Source organism: Acipenser ruthenus, chromosome 4 (genome assembly GCF_902713425.1).
Source record: "Acipenser ruthenus chromosome 4, fAciRut3.2 maternal haplotype, whole genome shotgun sequence".
NCBI classification, from domain to species: domain Eukaryota; kingdom Metazoa; phylum Chordata; class Actinopteri; order Acipenseriformes; family Acipenseridae; genus Acipenser; species Acipenser ruthenus.
In genome coordinates, this window is record NC_081192.1 from 52,288,579 (window position 1) to 52,309,957 (window position 21,379).

At 40.9% G+C, this 21,379-nt stretch overlaps 1 protein-coding gene across 3 annotated transcripts in view; it reads left to right on the forward strand.

The window, feature by feature from the left end:
* Nucleotides 1-21,379, forward strand: part of LOC117400377 (tyrosine-protein kinase Yes) — a 59,890-nt gene that overhangs the window by 34,942 nt on the left and 3,569 nt on the right. For all 3 annotated transcript variants that reach the window (XM_034000247.3, XM_059022533.1, XM_059022534.1), the window contains 8 exons: nt 159-257; nt 1,315-1,418; nt 1,754-1,903; nt 2,218-2,373; nt 9,025-9,204; nt 10,612-10,688; nt 10,847-11,000; nt 12,069-12,200. In XM_034000247.3, the coding sequence (XP_033856138.2) occupies nt 159-257; nt 1,315-1,418; nt 1,754-1,903; nt 2,218-2,373; nt 9,025-9,204; nt 10,612-10,688; nt 10,847-11,000; nt 12,069-12,200 (1,052 nt within the window). The remainder of the gene's footprint in view (nt 1-158; nt 258-1,314; nt 1,419-1,753; nt 1,904-2,217; nt 2,374-9,024; nt 9,205-10,611; nt 10,689-10,846; nt 11,001-12,068; nt 12,201-21,379) is intronic.

The following is a 21,379-nucleotide window of genomic DNA, read 5'->3' on the forward strand; positions in this document are numbered from 1 at the left end:
TATGGATTCATTTCCAGGTTTTAAAGTAATGCTGCTTGCTTCTTTTAGTTGAAATACTGTTTCTGAAACAAATTAGAACTATATCCTGTGCTGTCTTTTTAAATTTTAGTTTAAAAAAACAAAAAAAACAATGTAGCGAAATTCTGTTTCTCTTTCAGGGAGGGAGACTGGTGGGAAGCGAGATCTATCACTACAGGAAAGAATGGATACATTCCTAGCAATTATGTTGCTCCTGCTGACTCCATTCAGGCTGAAGAGTAAGGCTGTTTCTTATCAGTGCTAATCCAATTGATTACAGATTATTTTATTTTGAAAAACATGATCTTTTGTCACATTTCATTGCCCTTTGCTTGAAAAGGCAATGTCCTATTTAAGTGTGTTTTAAGGATTAGTTTGTGTTAAACCAGTAATGTCTTTTGAGGTGATTTTATCATTTAATCAACAGGAAAATGTCTCCATTTTTTGTTATATTATGTAATTATCATATTGTCTGGATATGGGGGCCTCTGTTGAGATTAAAATATACACCATGTTTATTCCCAGGGTTTTATATATTACTATTCCTTTACCTTGCACAGACCGACATTTTTTTATTTAAAAATAGTAATCCAGGTGGGTCCCTGAGTGGCTCATCCAGTTAAAGCGCTGCCGCTGGGAGCGCAGGAGGGGTCACACAGTTTGGACGGTGCCGGTTCGCGTCCGGGCTGTGCAAAGAGGCCGAACTTTGCAGGGGACATTAGCTCAGGCGCTCCCAGGGTGGGGGATGGGAAACTGGCAGGTATTCTTTCTCCTCATTGCACAGCAGCAAACCCTACTGACCAGGTACCGAGCACATTCACAGTGAATAAAAGCAGGGCTGATCTCTGTTCTCCGGTATCGGTAGCTCGCCCACCTCTGCTCTGGATTTCTTGACATAAAAGCGATTCTGGCTTTAGGCTTGTGAGATCAGAGTGCAGCTCACACGCCTTCAAAACATCTGTGCTGTGTGGGGACCCGCTGCGGTGAGGAGAAAAAAATAACATAATTGGACATTCTAAATTGGGAGGGAAAAATAAATACAAATAGTAATTGGTCACTCTAAAATTAAATAAATAAATAAAAAACAGTAAACCAGAAGAGGAAAAATTGGCATATCCCTGTGATATCTTGGTGTCATTATACTGCTGGCGTTGGCATGTATACACCATAATGCAAACACCCTTAACCTTTGTTTTTTGGCTGTAAGAAAATTGTGAATTACAAGAACTTTTGGAGTGTTAGTTACATGTTGTATGGAAAGAGTTAAAATCTATTTAATTTAACTCTTGTTTTCAGATGGTATTTTGGTAAAATGGGACGTAAAGATGCCGAACGACTACTCCTGAATCCAGGAAACCAACGAGGCACTTTTCTGGCCCGAGAGAGTGAAACTACTAAAGGTAAAATGGGGGGGGGGGGGGGGGTAAAACACAACAATCTTCTGTTCACACTTTCTAAACTGCAGAACTAGCATACCCCACCAGTAAGATTTAGAAATTGGTATTTGCCTTTTGTCCCATAACATAATTAAACCTAATTAAACCCTTGAAACATATTTGTAATTTGGAGATCAGAGGGCTAAGCCCTCTGGGCTAGGATTGGATTATCTTAAATTCACTCATTTAAAATCCTGATTTGTCAAAATATATTGCTTTTACCTGTCAATGTATGTATCACTCCAAATATTGTGATAGTTAAATTTAAAACAACCCCCCTACAACTTTGTTTTATCTAGGCGCTTATTCTCTCTCCATACGGGACTGGGATGAAATGAAAGGAGACAATGTGAAGCACTACAAAATCCGAAAACTTGACAACGGTGGCTACTACATCACAACAAGAGCACAGTTTGAAACGCTTCAAAAACTGGTCAAACACTACACAGGTATGGGACTGTCTGCCTGTGCAATTTGGTGAATTTCACATAAGAAAAGGATCTTGGGTGTAAATAAATAATTTTTAAAAATGTAGAGATAATGGCATTGCTGACCACTGAATATAATTAATCATGAATTATGTTAAAAAATAAATTAGGGTAGCACTGTAAATTGCATTTATTCATCATTCTAGAACCATTTCCAATATACAGTATTTTACTGTTATATATTGTAATTAATATTGATTATTGAGACATTTAAAAGCAAACCCTACATCATGTAACTAAAAAGTTTGACCTTTAGTTTTTACTTTGTTTCTCAGAACATTCTGATGGCTTATGCCACAGGCTGACAATTGTATGTCCTACTGTGAAGCCACAAACACAGGGGCTAGCGAAGGATGCCTGGGAAATTCCTCGCGACTCCTTGAGGCTGGAGGTGAAACTTGGACAGGGGTGCTTTGGAGAAGTGTGGATGGGTAAGTAAGACTCCTATTGTCAGAGATGACCGTATCACGACATCACTGAGAGTCCAAGACCGAGCCGACATCGCCGCAAGGACCATTACAGCACCGGCCATTACAGCGACTACCCATAACAGCGTTACGACATCACCGCGCCGAACTACAATTCAATTCCCAGAAGACTCTGCGAAGTTTACAAACGTGTCACTTACCAGGAACTCCCCCCGACCCCCTCAGTATGCAGGTTTTAATATGAACTAGCAGTGTCAGTAAGAGCGTCCATTTCTCAAGGAAGAAATGTTACCGCTATTTTGGCCCAAAAACGGCCTTTGCTGTGTTTCTCTTGTCCGCCGCCGCCACAATAGGTAGAAACGTTTGTTTGCTCGTTTGGCAGGGCACCTAAAAATGTAATCCTGTAAGCCAGGGGTTTTCAACCGGGGGGTACGCGTACCCCTGGGGGTGCTTCTAAGTGTCATAGGGGGTACACAGGACGACTCAGAAATGCACAAATAAAAAGAAATTATTTTTTTAACAATATTATACAGTATTTCTAAACCACTGTGCATAAATATTACATTTTTGTTTACAGCTCAAAGCAAACTGCAGATAAAATTAAATAAAAACACAGAATATATCACGTCCGTACTTACGCATGCGTGATTTCGATTTGAGTGGACAGGATTTCCATTAGGGTATGTGAAGCAGACGTCTGGCGATTTTGTTCCTATGGCGAGCGCTCTGTGCTGCTCATGAACTCTGCTGTTTTCAACTTGCTGTATAATTGAATACTAATTATTATTAATATTATTTAGTCATTTTAGCAGATGCTTTTATCCAAAGCGACATACAGAGACTTGGGGGGTGAACCTCCTGGTAATAAGTCCCTTTCTTTAACCACTGGACCACCAAGCATCCTAATCAGGGAAGCGCATAATACTTCTACTTTGACGGTTTTTGTTTTATTTATTAGGCCTGGCTGTATTTTAGTAGCAGCAATAGCATCTGGTTGAATTTGCAGAAAATGCAAAGCAACAAAGTTACACCGAATCCCTTTGGATAATTTTTATGTTCGCTTTAATAAAAACATTTATCAATATTAGTAGTTATTATAGTTTTATCTTGAGGTAAACATTTTAAATGGCACATAATTATGCGGAGATGGGAAGTAAACGTTAACGTAAAAAACTTTTACAATGCACACTATTTTGTATTATTTATACTAACTTTGGCAAATAGCAAGTGAATACAACTGTTTCCATATTACTAAATAATTGTCTTTTAATTAAAAGTTTTAAGAATTAAGCCTACTGTTTGTTATTCCACACCTCTACGTATTTTGCGTATCAGCTACGCATTTTGATTTGTAATACGCGGGTACGCTTTTATCAGAGATGATACGCAATAATACGTAATCCATATTTCGCTCATCGTCTATGATGTTGCCTGTAGTTAGAGAAAGTGTTGCATCTAACGGCAGGGCCGGCATTAGGGCAAGGCAAGCAAGATAGATTAACCAATCAGGTTTTGAGTTTAGTTGACGATCTAACCTCCATTTAAAAAAAATAAATAAATAATTATCGTGAAAAAAAAAAAAGTTATCGTGGGTTGACTGACAGAAATTCCTACCACCCAGTTTCTTTGTATAATCAGGCTTTGTTGAGCTGACTCGCTTGTGTTTCAGCTGCCAGTTTCGGACACACTGGAAGGAATGTGAAGTACTGGGACTTGTGAGGAAATTATTTATTTCAAACTGGCTATGGTACCTTTGTTTTTTAATTAATGCATTAGTTATGCATTCATTTTTGTCTGGGGAAAAAACCCCACTTGCGTTTTAAAGAAAAACATGCTCGGTTTAGATAACTGCATCGCATGAAAAGAAAATACAGCTGAATGAGGATTTTACGAGAATGGCGAGGGAGTAAGTACAAACATTTATTATAATAATATAGTACAATATTTAAGTTTAATATTCTGTTTTTGGCTCGTTGTCCAGTTTTTCACAAACACCTGTTACCATACAGGGATGTAAGTAAAATTTGATTTTATAAAAATGAGCACAGCATTAACATTGTTAATGTGGTTAAGGTACGTAAGCTTCTGTTTACTTTGCAAGTAGCGTACAATTACATTGTAGATACATGCCGTTTCATTGTGCTTTAAACAAGTCAAACGGCTGGTTTAAGATTATATAGAAGTTCAGTAAGATCATTAATGTAGCATTATGGATTTTGTTAATGGTAAAATATTTTTTTATGTAAGGACTGGGAATCACTGACCCGCATAAGTGTAATCCTGTTTAACTGTATAGCTAAATATTTATGAAAAAAAACCCGGCTATAACGTGTTAAAGTGGGACTTCATACTACTACTTCTAATAATAATAATGTAATATCAGAAATACCAATATATGCTTTCTGATATTAACTTTTTATGAAGCGATCACTACAAATGAATGGGTCCGGTCTTTTTCGCTTTTTTATTCTCTTTTAATCGCTGAACTCCATTGTACCCTCCTGTCTGGATCAGCAGGAATCCTGTAGAAGGAAACTTTATATTTCTGTCCAGAACAAAAGAATCGGGCATTACTGTAATGTTACCGTGCTAGGCATTTTGGTCATCTTACACAGTAATGCTGACTGTGAAAGAGTGTTCAGCTTGGTGACCAAAAACAAAACCCAACACAGAGCTAGCCTGAGCACAGACATGCTAAGTTATTATTATTATTATTAGTTTATTTAGCAGACGCCTTTATCCAAGACGACTTACAGAGACTAGAGTGTGTGAACTATGCATCAGCTGCAGAGTCACTTACAACTGCGTCTCACCCGAAAGACGGAGCACAAGGAGGTTAAGTGACTTGCTCAGGGTCACACAGTGAGTCAGTGGCTGAGATGGGATTTGAACCGGGGACCTCCTGGTTGCAAGCCCTTTTCTTTAACCACTGGACCACACAGCCTCCTGACTTTGTAATGCACAAAGTCATGATGTCAGCGAAGCAGCAAGTGTGTCGCACACAAACCTTTAGTGACACCTTGCTCAGGAAAGCCAAGTCAGCCACATATGAAGCTAAGTATTCAAGATCGGAAAGTGCAGTTTGACCTGTTGGATTACTTTCTGTTCCAAACAACTCACTTTGTGGATAGCTATTACATTTGGTGCTGACTCAATGACTATTTATAAGTTTTTTTTTTCCTTTTTTGAAAGTGCTTTGTTTCTCTGTTTTAGAAGCTTATACATTTCAATTTATGTTTTGACAGTAAATAAAATACAACCATACTACAAAAATGGCTATTTTCTGTACTTGAAATAATTTTCAGTTGGTATAAATTAAAAATGTTTTATCTATACAAAGATAAACAAAATTAAATTTAAACTGAAACAATCATAGCTTTGGCAGGTCTGTTTTTCTGTCCTAAACCAGCAGTTTGTCACCCAAACTGTTGTGACATAAATTAGTTATAAAATAAACGGGGAGGAAAAGAAATGTATTCATCATTAATCAGATTATTGTCCACTTTATTACAACTGTTGTGCCATTTGAGTAGAGTGAAAATTGTAAAGGGGTACTTGAGCTGAAACCTCCAGATAAAGGGGTACAGTTAAAAAAAAAAAAAAAAACAACTCCTGGAGAATAGATTTATACTGTGTGTGTGCGTGTGCAGTGGTCGTCCAAAGATTACAATCCCTAATTTATGGAAGTGTAACATCCTAAAATTAGTGTTGAATACATATACAGTGCCATATACAGTGCCGAGAAAAAATATGTGAACCCCTTAGGATTTTCACATATTTCAAACCTAAAATGTTATTAGATCTTAATCCAAGTCCTAATAACAGATAAAGATAACCTGATTAAACAAATGACACAAAAACATGATACTTTTTCAACATTTATCCACAAATGATTCAACATTCAATATCCATGTGTGAAAAAGTATGTGAACCTTTAGATTCAGTAACTGGTGGCACCCCCTTGAGCAGCAATGACTTCAACTAAGCGTTTCCTGTAACTGTTGGTCAGTCTCTCACATCAGTTTTGAGGAATTTTGGCCCATTCCTCCTTACAGAACTGCTTCAACTCAGTGACATTTGAGGGCTTCCTTGCATGGACAGCTCGCTTCAGGTCCTGCCACAACATTTCGATGGGGTTTAGGTCCGGACTTTGACTAGGCCATTCTAAAACATGGAATTTCTTCTTCTGCAGCCATTCTTTTGTAGATCTGCTTGTATGTTTAGGATCATTGTCTTGCTGCATGACCCACTTTCGGTTCAGCTTCAGCTCACGGACGGATGGCCTGACATTCTCCTCTAGAATCTTCTGATACAGTGTAGAATTTATGGTTGTGTCAATGATGGCAAGCCATCCAGGTCCAGAGGCAGCAAAGCAGCCCCAAACTATCACACTCCCACCACCATGCCTGACGGTTGGGATGAGGTTCTTCTGTTCGAACAGTGTTTGGTTTTCGCCAAACATAACGTTTCTCATTGAGGCCAAAAAGTTCTACCTTTGACTCGTCTGTCCAGAGAACATTGTTCCAGAAGTCTTGTGGATCATCTATGTGCTCTTTGGCAAACTTCAGACAGGCAGCAATATTCTTTTTAGAGAGCAGTGGTTTCCTCCTGGCTATCCTTCCATGAACACCATTCTTGTTCAGTCTTTTTCTGATAGTTGAGTCATGAACACTCACATTAGCCAAGGCGAGAGTGGCCTGCAGATCCTTGGATGTTACTCTGGGGTTCTTTGTGACTTCCTTGATGATTATCCGGTTTGTTCTCGGAGAGATTTTGGTAGGATGACTGCTCCTGGGTTGAGTTACTGTGGTCTTGAACTTTCTCCATTTGTAGACTCTGTCTGACAGTGGATTGGTCGAGCCCCAAATCCTCAGAAATGGTTTTGTAACCCTTTCTACACTGATGAGCATCAATAACTGTGTTTCTGAGGTCCTCAGAGATTTCTTTTGATTGTGGCATGACGTGTTTTCACACACCTGTATGGTGAATACCAAACTCACAAAGTTTCTGATCTTTATATAGGGTGGGGCCTCCCAAACTCACCACTGAAGATCTACCCAATTATTTAAACACCTGATTCTAATAATCCCCTTAATTGAGCTGATAAAACCAGGGGTTCATTTACTTTTTCACAGACCCTGCATCTTATTTACTCATTGTTTGTCTAATTCATACATCATTTTGTTTCAAAAGACATGGAATTGGTTAATATAAACCCTATTGGATATTTAAGAAAAGACTGGTTTTGATTCAAGAAGGCTATCATGGTAAAACTATGGAATTTCCATAATTATCATTGGGGTTCACAAACTTTTTCTTGGCATTGTAGTACATTCCTATAAACACCCCTATTTATTTATTTATGGTAAATATATGTAGATGGTACATTCCTAAAATCCAAACCAAAAAAACTGTCAGTTTAGCTTGTTACAGTTACGTACTGCTTTGTTTGTGGTGTGTTGTGCTCTTGTAGCCCTGAATAAATATATTTTCAAAGAAATCACAATTTAATGCAAGCATACTTTGGGATACTTTTGACAAACAATTGTGGATATCGGCCAGTTGAAATATACGCCGAGTCCTTGAGGGTGGAAGAGATATGACAGGGCAGAGAAGCAAGGACAACATTATAAAGTTAAACTCTTTATTTAAAAAACAAATTTATACAAAATATACATTTAAAAAAAAAAAAAGAAATCCAAACTCGTCATGTCCTTGTATCGGTCCCCAATCGCGGATGTCCTGTGGAGGAGTAATCGTATACATATATATCAAAACACATGCAGAATATCATTTTGCAACAAGTGAAGAAAAAAAAATAATATGCAGCCCAACTACATAAAAAATGCTTGTGGAAACACGCTTTTATTGCATGGAGGTTTTATGTCTAATATTTACCAGTCTAGTATGATGGAGCTGTATGGGAACAGTGAAAAAAAAACTATCGTCTTTTGCAATCAGAAAATCAATCAAGTCCGTCTACACAGACCGTGACGTCAGGCGCAGACTCCCGACTGCAACGCAGACATTTTAGGACTAACACGAGCGCAGCCATCAACTGCATTCATCGTCATTTACCATGAATAGTTCTCCAAAACGAATGCATAACAGCTGCGTGCTTTTACGAGGCTGGTGAGTTGACTCTGTGGTGAACCCCGCTCTGACTGCGTCGTGTGTCCGAGTTCCTGGTTCGGCGCGGTGATGTCATAGCGCTGTAATGGTCGGCGCTGTAATGTCCTTCACGGTGATGTTGGCGCGGTCTTGAACTCACTGTTATGTCATGTAACCAGAGATGACTGGTTATAGTTAAGTTCCAGTAGCTATTCTTGATGTCTGACACACTGTATAAATCTTTACATTATAATGTGGAAGTAATAGATGGAGAATGATGGTTTCATTTTCATTTCCACCTTTTTAGGAAATATGGGGTATTTTTATTTTTTTCGTTGTCTTTTTTTCTGTAAAGCATACGATCTAAGTAGATTTTCTATCAATTGAATTTTAGGACATAGTCAGTGACCAAGGAATAGTAAAACAAATGTTAATAGACATTTGTGCATTAAAAAAAAAAAAAAAAAAACGTGCCTAATTTGTTATCCTGTTACTTTTATATAAACGTTTATATGGACAGCTTCTTTTTTTTACGCATTTCAGGAACATGGAATGGAACAACAAAGGTTGCAATTAAAACACTAAAGCCTGGTACAATGTCACCAGAGGCCTTCCTGCAAGAGGCTCAAATAATGAAGAAACTCAGACACGATAAACTGGTACCTCTCTATGCTGTTGTCTCTGAGGAGCCAATATACATTGTTACAGAATACATGGCAAAAGGTAAGTCTCCCTGTATATCATAGTTTGCTTGGTTAGTTCGTAAATAGCTGTTCATTTTAAGTTTTTTACGAGTTGGCATAAGAATATCTGTTCTTTTTATACTGCTGACATCCTCCTCAGCAGGGTTTATGAAACCCAGCTGCAAACTCTGGTTCCCATAGTAACTCTAACACATCAGGATCTGATTAGTTAAAACTACCTGTCACTGAGCTGTGCAGGTTGTGTGCTGGGGCCCGTTTTCATAAAAGTAATTTGCGACGATTCACAATTGTAAGCACCTTGCAAATAAAAAATGGGGTTTCATGAAACTTCTGCAAGCTGAGACATTTCAGATTTTCACCAGAAACCTGCGACAGCCAGACAGCAGCCACAAGTAGCAATTTTAATCTCAGATCCTATTAAAACATACAAAGGCACTCATACTACCAGCCAAAACTACTAGTCAAATCTTCTTGATTTATATACAGAGTCAAAATTAATATCAAAGTACCGAGTGCCAAGAAGAAATAACTAATCTTAGGGTGGTCAAACTTATTTTAGATTTAAACAGAAACAAAGCTAAATTGATTTTTTATTGATCAGTTGTTTTTTTTTAAATTTAGTCTTTGCCAATTAGTTTTTATTATTTTCTCCCCAATTTGAAATGCCCAATTATATTTAGGCTCAGCTCACCGCTACCACCCCTGCGCTGACTCGGGAGGGGCGAAGATGAACACACGCTGTCCTCCGAAGCATGTGCCGTCAGCCGCCCGCTTCATTACACACTGTGAACTCACCGTGCAGCCGCCCCAGAGCTACAGCGTCGGAGGACAACGCAGCTCCAGGGCAGCTTACAGGCAAGCCCGCAGGCGCCCGGCCAGACTACAGGGGTCGCTGGTGCGCGGTGAGCTGAGGACACCCTGGCTGACCTAACCCTCCCTCCCCCTGGACGACGCTCAGCCAATTGAGCGCCGCCCCCTGGGAGCTCCCGCCCACGGTCGGCTGTGGAATAGCCTGGACTCGAACCGGCGACGTCCAGGCTATAGAGCACATCCTGCACTCTAGCGATTGCTTTTACTGGATGCGCCACTCGGGAGCCCCCTATTGATCAGTTTTAACCTAAATTAAAGACAAAAAAAAAAAAAACTTAACGTGTTTTTAAACCATTAAAGCCTTTTAATGTTAAAAAATCAGCTCATTATTAAAACTACCATCTATATATTCTTATACCAACCACTTATGTTTGTTTCTAAAGAACAGGGGTCCGTTTTATAAAAGTCCTGCAGTTGCGATGAGGTTGCAAGGACACAGGTTCTTGCTGCGTGTGTTTCACAAAGCACTTCGCAAGTGCCATATATATATATATATATATAATTAATCTGTTCTACCTCCTTTTTAATATATATAATCTTTTTTTTCTGTTTACAGGAAGTTTACTGGACTTCCTGAAGGAGGGTGATGGAAAATACCTGAAGCTTCCTCAACTGGTTGACATGGCAGCCCAGGTAAAAAGGAGAAAGTGTTTCTCTCTTCTGTAATTAAACAAAGTGAAAAAAATAAGCCTATAAGTGGGTGGGTATAAAAAATATGTAGGTGGTAGTTTTAGCCTAATTCCTATTTTGATAAACCTGTAAATGTTAATCTTTTTTTTTTTTTTTTAAAGATTGCTGATGGTATGGCATTTATCGAGAGAATGAACTACATTCATAGAGACCTGCGAGCTGCTAACATTCTTGTAGGAGACAATCTGGTGTGCAAGATTGCAGATTTCGGGCTGGCAAGGTTAATTGAGGACAACGAGTATACTGCAAGACAAGGTGAATATAAATAAATAGACAAACTGGGACTCTTTTCTTTACAGTGGCTACATTTCACCTCCTATGACTAGTCTATAAAGTGTACAAATGTAAATGGTCCTCCTTGTTTTCAAAGCTTTTGGTTGTAACTATATGATGGAAAACTGAAGTCAAGCATCCACATATTAAGGCTAATTGAGTGAAGAATAGTACTACATTTTAAAACTTAGTAACATCAAAGGACACCACATTTTTCTGTTCAGTTTAATAGTGAAGACTGTATTAAAATACAGTCGACTGAATAATTGCATGGGCACATAACATGAGTGAGGGAATACAGTGGTATACAATGACAATAGGTCTTTATCATTTTGATCAGATTCATAACTTTATATTTAAATTTTATTTTATTACAAGTAACTTAAAATTAAGTTCAGAAAAATAAACCAACTTGAAATACGGTATGCACTCAATGCAAACAACACTATTCTCTGGCAATGCAATGTACAGTATATAACAGCCTGCATAAACTAAGTTATTGTAATACAGTAAAACATAAAAGTTAAACAGGTGTGTACAGTACATTACTATAGCTCTTGTGACCTACAACATAGCAAAAAAAGATTTGATGGAAGTGTGCACAGTATTTGGCCGATTGCTGATTGACAACCATTTGCCTCCATAAAGGCTTGTAGTGTGCTGAGGCTCGAGTTTTACAGATTTACTTTGCATTTTCTGTGTCTTTCTTGCCTGCATTTCCTGCTGTAATGTTGTTGCTATGCACTCTGCGTCTGCTATTGCTGAAGCACTTGAACGTTTGCATTATGCAATTATCCAAATTAAAACGCAATGGACTTTGGGACCGCACAGTTACATGCAGTTAAACAAATTATGCATGTAGCCGATATGCATTTAACCGTATCATACAGTCATAGAAAATGCTTCACTAAAAAAACGGGACTATGCATGCTATGCAGCTAAGTGATTTATGCAGATATCCAGTATGGAAATAAGTGGAGTTGACTGTACTATATTTTTATATGTTGTATTTCAGGGCATCTTTCTAACCAGTTTGCCTTTTTTATTTAGGAGCGAAGTTTCCTATAAAATGGACAGCGCCTGAAGCAGCTTTGTATGGACGTTTTACAATTAAATCAGATGGGTGGTCATTTGGCATCCTGCTGACAGAGCTGGTAACCAAGGGTAGAGTCCCATACCCAGGTAAGGAGTGGGGATAAACACTGAGTGTTGCAATGAGCTCTGCTTTACAATCCTGCCTGTTCCTAAATAATAGAAACAACCTCTTCAAGAAATTAGAGAATAGCCTTAGTCACCTAAAATATTATTTTGGTCAGTGTGTCTTGTCTTTTGCTTGTTAAAATACTTGTGTCTGCAGGCTCTATCTGTCATGACCCACTGTGCCTGGTGGTGTGCTTTCTTGTCGTCTTTTTCTGCAAGTTTTTCCATTATAGGACTCGATGGACATACTGGTCACTGAGTGACAAGCTGGCTTCACAGGCACCTACTATTATGCCCTTTGTAAAGTCTCTTTGATAAATGTTGCTTAATAGTTGCACACAACTATTGATAAATGTGCATATATTGCAGAGGGGGGATTGTCTATTAACACTAGAACAACAAAATCTGCCTACCTAGAAGGACCAAGGCATCACTTTGATCCCTACTCTACGTTCCTGCAAAGACTTTCATTTAGTTAGCCACTGTGGCTTAAGTAACTCAAGATTTTTTTAGCCACACTGGATAAACTTAAGCCACACAAATATTTTTTTTTTTTTTACTGTACACAATACAATAAACAATGATCTACATGTGATCTGTTTGACACATTGTTATTACTAAAGCTAAATATGAAAACAGACTTTGAAAGGTTAATGTTTTCTATGTTAATAAGCTATTAATACAAATACACACCTATATAACTGTGTGTCTTTAACGTAACTAAATAAACTATTTCTAATTGAAGATTTTTAAAACCATTTAAAAAATACATAGTGCTGCTACATGGTGCCTCAAGTCTTAAGCAACACTGTCTTGTCATTATAGCAACTTATTTTTCCTCTGATGCAGGAAGATACTGGATATATTTTATAGTTTTTAAAATGATAAAAAAAAAATAAAAGGTTTTGTTTGTGCTCATAATTGTATCCATATTGTAATACTCAACTATAGTACATCATTTGTGTTTTAGGGAAATGTTAAACCTGCGATGACTGCGGTGTTTAGGGGAGAGGTTTTAAGTAAGTGATAAAACACTTCATGTCTGTGTTATGCTGCAATAACATAAAACTTTCATATTTGAAGGTACCCAGCTTCATTTTGTGCCTGTAACCAAACTGCAGCTTTATATAATTGCAGCACAGCGCACACCATGTTAAGCATTATCCTTTACTAAACAACCCTCTCCCCTAAACACCACACTCACCACAGGTTTCACATTTCCCTAAACAAATAATGCATTACAGGTGAGTTAGTCAAAGTAGAGTCTGATAGTGTTATTGATATGGTTTTACTATAATTATTCAGTAAGTTCTATTTCTATTTTAAGACAAAAGAAACATTTATTTTTTATTCCAAACAAAACATGTACATGTACTAAATCATAGTGCATTTAAATATTTTACATTCAACTATATCTGTCATTGGGAATATAACAAAAAGTCAAAACAATAGACTAAGAAACCCAAGAATAATTTATCACTGAACAGATAGGCACAGGGTGGCTCTCCGTTGAAGAGGCACATTTTTTGCATATGAACCGTTTCAACTGCTTTGATGCAAATTAACCACAGATGGCTTTATTGCACTGAATGCATGTGCTCGTTGCCTTATTCCCATTGCATAGACAGACTTGACACGTATTCCTTTTTGTTGGTTCTACAACTTCAGTTGAGTTTGTCACCTTCAGCTTCCTGTCCATTGAGCTCAGATATCAGGTCCAGTAGGACCTATTTCAGTATTACCTTTCCTGTAACAGCCTTGTATACAATCCAGGCATTGATGCCTGCTGTATCTAAAACGTTGAAGACATGGATAGGCCAGTGCCTCCATCCTGGTTTGACCGAAGAAACTCGTGTCATCTGATCAAGAATGTCTACACCATATTTTGTGTTGTAGAAGAGCAGTGTAAAGGTTTCTTCTTGCTATCAGGTTGAATATCTGCATCTTCATGTGTAGAGCAAAGTAACACTCTTACTTGTGTCATACCCCTTTGTGGCAATGTGCCCCGCCCCTGTGTGTATTCTTGTGTTTTATGTTGTATGTTGCGTGTGTTAATGTTGGTGTATAGATATGGCTGCACGGGATATAAATGGGTGTGTGCAGCACGAGTTATTTAAAATGTATAATTGTATTTAGGCACGGAGATTGCACTTCACCTGCATTTAAAGTATTTAATATGTGAGCATGAGGTTGCACATAATTAGTTCACGTGCTGGGATTCAAGTGAATAATTAATTAGTAATTGAATCTCAGCACAATAGTGTATATATAGATGCACGTTTCACTCACTCGGGGTTGTGTGTTCGGTGAGTGGAGAACGGGTGAGCAGAGGAGAGAATTTCAAAAACTAAGGAGAAAGTAAATTTGTTTCTTTTACTCACCGTGTTTGTTTGTCTGTCCGTCCACTGTTTAAGTGTTAGTCCATTTTGTTTGTCTATTTATTTTGGCCTCAAGTGCCGTTTCCTGTTTTCTGTTTAAAACCTTTTGTTTGTTTATTAAAACACTGAGCGCTGCCGCGTCTCAGATTCACTGCAAGTACTGCCTATCTGTTTGTGATTCTTTCTTGCCTGACGTCATCCCTGCAGCTAGCCTATCACACCCTTTCACACACAAATGCCGTTACTGAGCCATTTCAAAGACGTTTTAAATCTTTTTTTTTTTTTTTTAAATACCCATTCCCGCAGCATGAAATTGCGCAATCTATGCCGGTATAGTACCGTCCTAACCGATCACACAGATTTTCATGGCAACGGAAACAAAGTAAAATCACAAAACAAGATGGCACTGTTGTTAGTCAACAAAGTAAGTTTGGCTGCATTTTGTTTGCTTTTAATTTTCAGTACTGTTATATAGTGTAACAACCTGTTTAGTGTCAAATTGCAGGAGCTTCAGGCACAATGTAGTTAGCGTATTTTATTGCAAAGAAGGCGATACAATATATTTAAAAGAAAGAGTCCAGCTCTTCAGGCAAAAGCAAAGCGCGAAAAATACATTGGATGCTGGTATTTGCTATATATAAAGGATGCACGTGTGAACGCTCGGTAATGGAACTCCAACATGGTGATTGTATTTTGGAACAAACGCTCCCAAGATTTTCAGCTAGTGAATGTAAAAAATATTTCCGCATGGGAAGAGAAACATTTGAGTACCTGGCTGAACAACTGCGTCCGGTATACAGTCACGTGGGATGTTGGCTTTCAATCCATGCCCACTCTAGCGCTTCAATACTTGCATAGCATTTCACACATATTGCCAGTTAGATGGTTCCCTATGAAGTACGAATGTAACCATTACCTAATGGGTGTTTACCTCCTAAACGCCCCTGAAACCTGGCTAGATATATAAAAGCTGCTCGTCAGAGCCTGTGAAGCAGCCATGCCCATCCCAGAGGGCATACCGTATTCCTTCGAATTTAAGACGCAGTCGAAATTTACCACCCTCAATTTTAGCGAAAAAATAAATATCATCAAATAAATATGCATTTACAAAGATACAACCTCACTTACGCTGTTGTATCGTACAAAACTGACCAGAAACAGTGTTGTTGTAGATTAACCATGGAGCTTGTTTATTGTGCGTTGTGCTATAGTACTCTTTGTCGTACACACACCCTTCATTCACTTGCGGCATCACACATCCCGGCAACAGCAAGCACGACACAACGCTCCACTACAGGAGGCTGTGTGGTCCGGTGGTTAAAGAATAGGGCTTGTAACCAGGAGGTTCAAATCCCGGCTCACTCACTGTGTGACCTTGAGCTAGTCACTTAACATCCTTGTGCTATGTCTTTTGGGTGAGACGACGTTGTAAGTTACTCTGCAACTGATGCATAGTTCACACACCCTAGTCTATAAGTCACCTTGGATAAAGGCGTCTGCTAATTGTAAACAAATAATAATACATCAGGCAACATGTAACCCAGCAGCCACGACAGCATTGACCACGTTGCAAATACCAACAGAATATAACATACACATATGGAGGTTACTCGCATCCTATTTTTCTCCCAATTTGTGAACTGTGGTATTGCTTTGCATGTCGTTAAATACAGGGGTCTGATGAGCATTTCAGATGTGGCCAAGCTGGTACTGTTTGGGTTTTTTTTTTTTTTTTTTTTTTTTCAGAAACGCTGAAATTGTAAAAGCTTCTTTGAATTCCTCAGGAAGCTATTGATGACTCTTTGAAAATGGCTGCCTGTATGTCATGGGTGATTCGAGATCAGGCAGTAACGTTTTTATTATTATTATTTGTTTATTTAGCCGATGCCTTTATCCAAGGCGACTTATAGAGGCTAGGGTGTGTGAACTATGCATCAGTTGCAGAGTCACTTACAATTACGTCTCACCCGAAAGACGGAGCACAAGGAGGTTAAGTGACTTGCTCAGGGTTACACAATGAGTCAGTGGCTGAGGGGGGATTTGAACCGGTGACCCTGGCTGCTTGTGTATTCTGACAGTGATGTTTTTGTTTGTCTTTTCTCAGCAGTCAGTCACATTGCTGTTTTGTATACTCGGGTAGTCAGGTCTTTTGTTTGTGATTTTTAATACACGTATCACTATACTATACTCAAATTTAAGACGCCCGCAATTTTTGGGAAGCAAAAAAATTCAAATGAATACGGTACAAGGACTGCACACACAGATCTCGGCATCATTTTTACTTTGAGGACTGAACCTGATGGGAGAGCCATAGACAAATGAGTACTTGTAGCTTTTGTCTGCGTATATTACTCGCTATTTGTGTATTACATTAATAAATGCAATATTTTTTTACATTGTATTAGTTTACGAAATACATGTAATTTTTGCGCACAGCCTGTTTGTTACGTCCTGCAGCAGCCTTGTGCCCCGTTTGTGCGTGAAGTCAGCAGCTCATGTTGCCCCTTCGCAGGGATCAAGCAACTTCAGTCGGCTGACTTGTGCTCTCCTTTTGTAAACGATATTATAATATTTTTAACTAATTGTTGTATTACTGTTTTCTGTGAATTTTATCTTTTTTTTTTTTTGCAGAAACACGTGCACAGTTGCTGGGCTCAGCAGCTCTGCTTTGACCAAGATATACGCTTTGGCCGAGATTACTTGCAGTCTCTCCCACAGTGTCTTGGTGACTGCGTGCCGCACCATTACGGGCTAGTAGTGCTCTAACAAGCAGGCTTCACTCAGTCTCATATTCATACTGATGTGTGGTTTTTCCAGAAGCTTATACAGTTGGGCATCCCTATATACTGCTTCCTGCGGTAACGTGCACAGAGTAGACCCGTAGGTCACTGACCCAACCCAGTACCGTACCGAACAGGGAACTAGGTTACTGTACCGGTACTGTACCTACCCGGTGCAAGTCACCGAACTGACCAGTTAGCGTCCTGGTACCGCTCCAGTTCACGTATCCTACTGATGGTACCATGGTGTACCGGCCTGTACCGGTACTGAACCAACCCGGCACCGTCCTAGTACCACCCTGGTTCCATCCCAGTACCATACCAACTAGCTGCAAAGTCACCGAACCGGTTCCCAACCACGGTACCATCCCTGGTCCATTTACTGTACAGCAGCGTTGCTGCTTGAGCAAACTGTGGCAGCAGTTATACAGTATTGTACACTGCGTTGCTGCTCGCATCATGCCTGGGTTTTATCCCTGTGACATATGCAAGGCCAGTCTTCCAGTTGAGGATAAGCACGGCAGGTGCTCTTCCTGCCTGGGTCCGGAGCACATCAGAGGCATTCATTAACGGCAGTTTCTGTGAGTTTCTCTGAAGTGCATGCTGGAGAAATGTGTGTCTAGCAGCTCTACAGTGTCCATTACACCAGGATAGCGTGCTTCCCCATCACCCTCTGTTAAAGAGGTGGCTGCATCCTCTCCACTTAGCTCTGTGTCGATGGAGAGCAGACGACGTGCCCGGGGAAAAAGCCCATGTAGCAAGCCATCTCCACGGTCTTTCTCATCCTCCTCTGCCTCTCCTTCTCCAAGGAAGAGGAAGAGAAAGTGACCGGATCCAAGAGATTGGCGAACTTAGAACAGCTGGAGAAATTGTGGACAGCTGTTTCCCATCAGGAAACGGTGCCTCTCCTGTGTCCACGTCCCCCCCCTCAGTGCACCCAGATTTACTGGTAGCCTACCAGGTCTGTTTGTTGAAAATCGCTTCTGGAGAATCACATACCCTCACCACAGCAGCTAGATGAAACGTGCTCCGTGTCTTCAAATTGAACGGGCAGACTTCGGGCAGGAATCTGGCTGCTTTGATAGCTGCAAGAAGGCAGCTTTGGCTTTTTCAGGCATGCATGCCTGATGTGGATAAAGCACTGCTGTTAGATGCCCGGGGCATACTTTTGGTCCTGCTGTGGATGAGATGCTATGGACATCTGAATGCTTACTACTGTTCAGACCAGCAATTCAGACACAGTCCCCCTCCCTTTTGGAGCGTGACTACAACATTAGAGACACTGCGGTATTGTCTCGGGAGGTGACAGCTCTGCTGCAAAAATGGACTATTTGTACAGTACACCCTATCCACTTGAAGGAAGGGTTCTACTCCAGGTACTTGCTGGTGCCCAAGCGGGATGGTGGCCTCAGATCAGTCCTTGACAGACAGGTCAACCTGTATCTCAGTCGAAGGAAGTTCAAAATGTTGACCATGCAACAGCTGTTGCAGTCAATAGTGCCCGGCGACCTGGCTCACCACAGTGCACCTCAAAAACACATATTTCCACATCCCCATAAGTCCAGGGTACAGGAGGTACCTGCGGTTCACTTTTCAAGGAACAGCGTACAAGTGTGTCCTGCCATTTGGCCTCTCTCTAGCTCCCTGTGTCTTTCAAAGTGCATGGAGGCTGTCTTGGCCCTATTGAGACACAAAGGCATCAGAATGCTGAATTACCTGGATGACTAGCTCATTTGTGCCCAGTCTCCAGCACAGGAAAAGGCCCACGCGGAGCTCTTCACCGGCCACTTTCATCAGTTGGGCCTGTTGGTGAATCATGCAGAGAGCCAGCTCATACCTTCGCAGACAGACTCCTATCTAGAGCCCCTTTCACACAGGTACTCCTACCTGGGTTCTGGCTACCTGGGTCACAATCCCGTGTAGTGTGAAACCACGTACCTGGGTTGTTCCCAGGTTAACCCGGGTTCCAGCGACACACCTCAGGATGTTGGTTGACATGCCTTGACACGGGTTGAGAGGGACAAAATGCATGATGGCAGACAAAATAGCAGTCAGCCACGCCTGCATGAATGTTTCACTTCCACAAGGAACGCTTTTGATTTTTCTGTATATCCATATTTCTGTTGCTTAAAACACACCACAAGTCAGATTGCAGCAGGAATGAAGAAACATTTGCTCAAATCAACATTTTGGGCCGACAGTTCAATCCAGAGAAGCTTGGATGGAAGCGTCTGTAAGCTGTTTTCGGGACATTGATACGCGCATTGTTTATGTGCGTCTGCAACCCAGGTCAACCCTGCTTTATCAAAAGCAGTGTGAAATCGAGTAGCTGACCCTCATGACACCGGGTCATGACCCAGGTAGAGCATGCCAGTGGGATGCTCTCCATTTTGTCGGACGCCAGAGTGCAAACAATAGCCGCCAGTTCAGAGCTTGTTTTTTTTTCAACTCAATAGAGAGCTTACAGTAGTAACGTTCCAGAGACTTCTGGACTTGATGGGCAGCACTTTCCAGACCCTTTCACACCCTCTCTAAGCCTGGTTCAACAGCAGGGTTTTTCAGCCCGCATTGAACCGTGGCCGCCTAGTGACAGTGTCTCGCCACTGTCTAAAGCCGCTCTCTTGGTGGACACAGCCTGCCCATCTACGCCTAGGCAGGGTCTCCACATCAATATTTTGGAGCTGCAGGCAGAATTTTTTGCACAAGGTTCAAGGGAGGCTTATGTAAACCACCAGGGCGGCCTCAGGTGTCCCAGTCTCCATCGCGTAGCCTACAAGCGTTTACTGTGGGTGCACAAGAACCTCCTCGCTGTGGGTAGTGCCCATGCCTGAGGTGATAAACTGGGCCGCTGACCTCTCAAGGGGAGTTCCCAGTGCCTCAGAGTGGAGGCTTCATCCTGAGGTGGTGAGCCTCATTTGAGAGAGGTTTGGGAGAGCAGAGATAGATCTCTTTGCCTCTCAAGAATCCACCCACTGCCCCTTTTGATTCTCCATAACAGGAGGCAAGGACCCGCTGGAGATAGATGCCTTGGCACACCAGTGGTTGAAGCAACTGTTGTATGCCTTCCCACCACTCGCCATGCTCCCACTGTGTCTGGTGAAAATCAGGCAGCTCTTGGTAGCCCCTTATTGGCCCAGGATACTGGTTTTCAGCCCTGCAGCTTCCGAGCGGCAAGCCATGGAGACTGCCCAAACACCGCAACCTGCTCAGTCAGATGGGGGGGGGGGGGGGGGGGGGGACCTTCTGGCATCCCAACCCATTGAGCCTTCAACTCTGGGTCTGGCTGCATTTAAGCTGCCTGGGTCTGTCCAATAGGGTCATTGATACCCTGCAAGATGCCAGAGCAGCATCCATGCGTTCTTTCAGACATGGTGCCTGCCTCGGGTTTTGACCCCACGACCTGTCCCATGGCAGTTATACTGCAATTTTTGCAGGACCTGTTTGACAAGGGGAAATCCCCCTCCACATTTAAAGGTCTATCTGGCAGATATTTCAGCTTGTCATTTCTCCCCAGGAGCTCGCTTCCTGGCGGGGCAGTATTTAAAAGCAGCTCGTTGGCTTCAGCCGCCTATGAAGGATATTGTGCCTCGGTGGAGGCTTAACGTGGTGCTTGATGCACTCATGAAGCCTCCATTTGAGCCCTCGCATTCAGCTGAGCTTTGTGAGTGAGATGCAGGCATTGTCAATTGCAAAAGCCTGCTTAATTTTTACAGAAGCTTGAACAAAGTTCACGCTTCGTACCAATCTTGCTTTTCTGCCAAACTATCTTGTCATTTCATGTCAACCAGTCTGTGGAATTGGAGGCTTTCCATTCACCTCCATTCCAGTCTGACAGGGAGCAGCAGTTCCATACGCTCTGCCCTGTGCAGACATTAGCGTATTATTTTGACAGGACATAAAGTTGGAGGCAGTCTGAACAGTTTTTATGTCTTATGGGGTGAAGTCCCATGGTCAAGCTTTGTCTAAACAGAGGCTGTCCAAATGGATAACACAGTCAAGACTG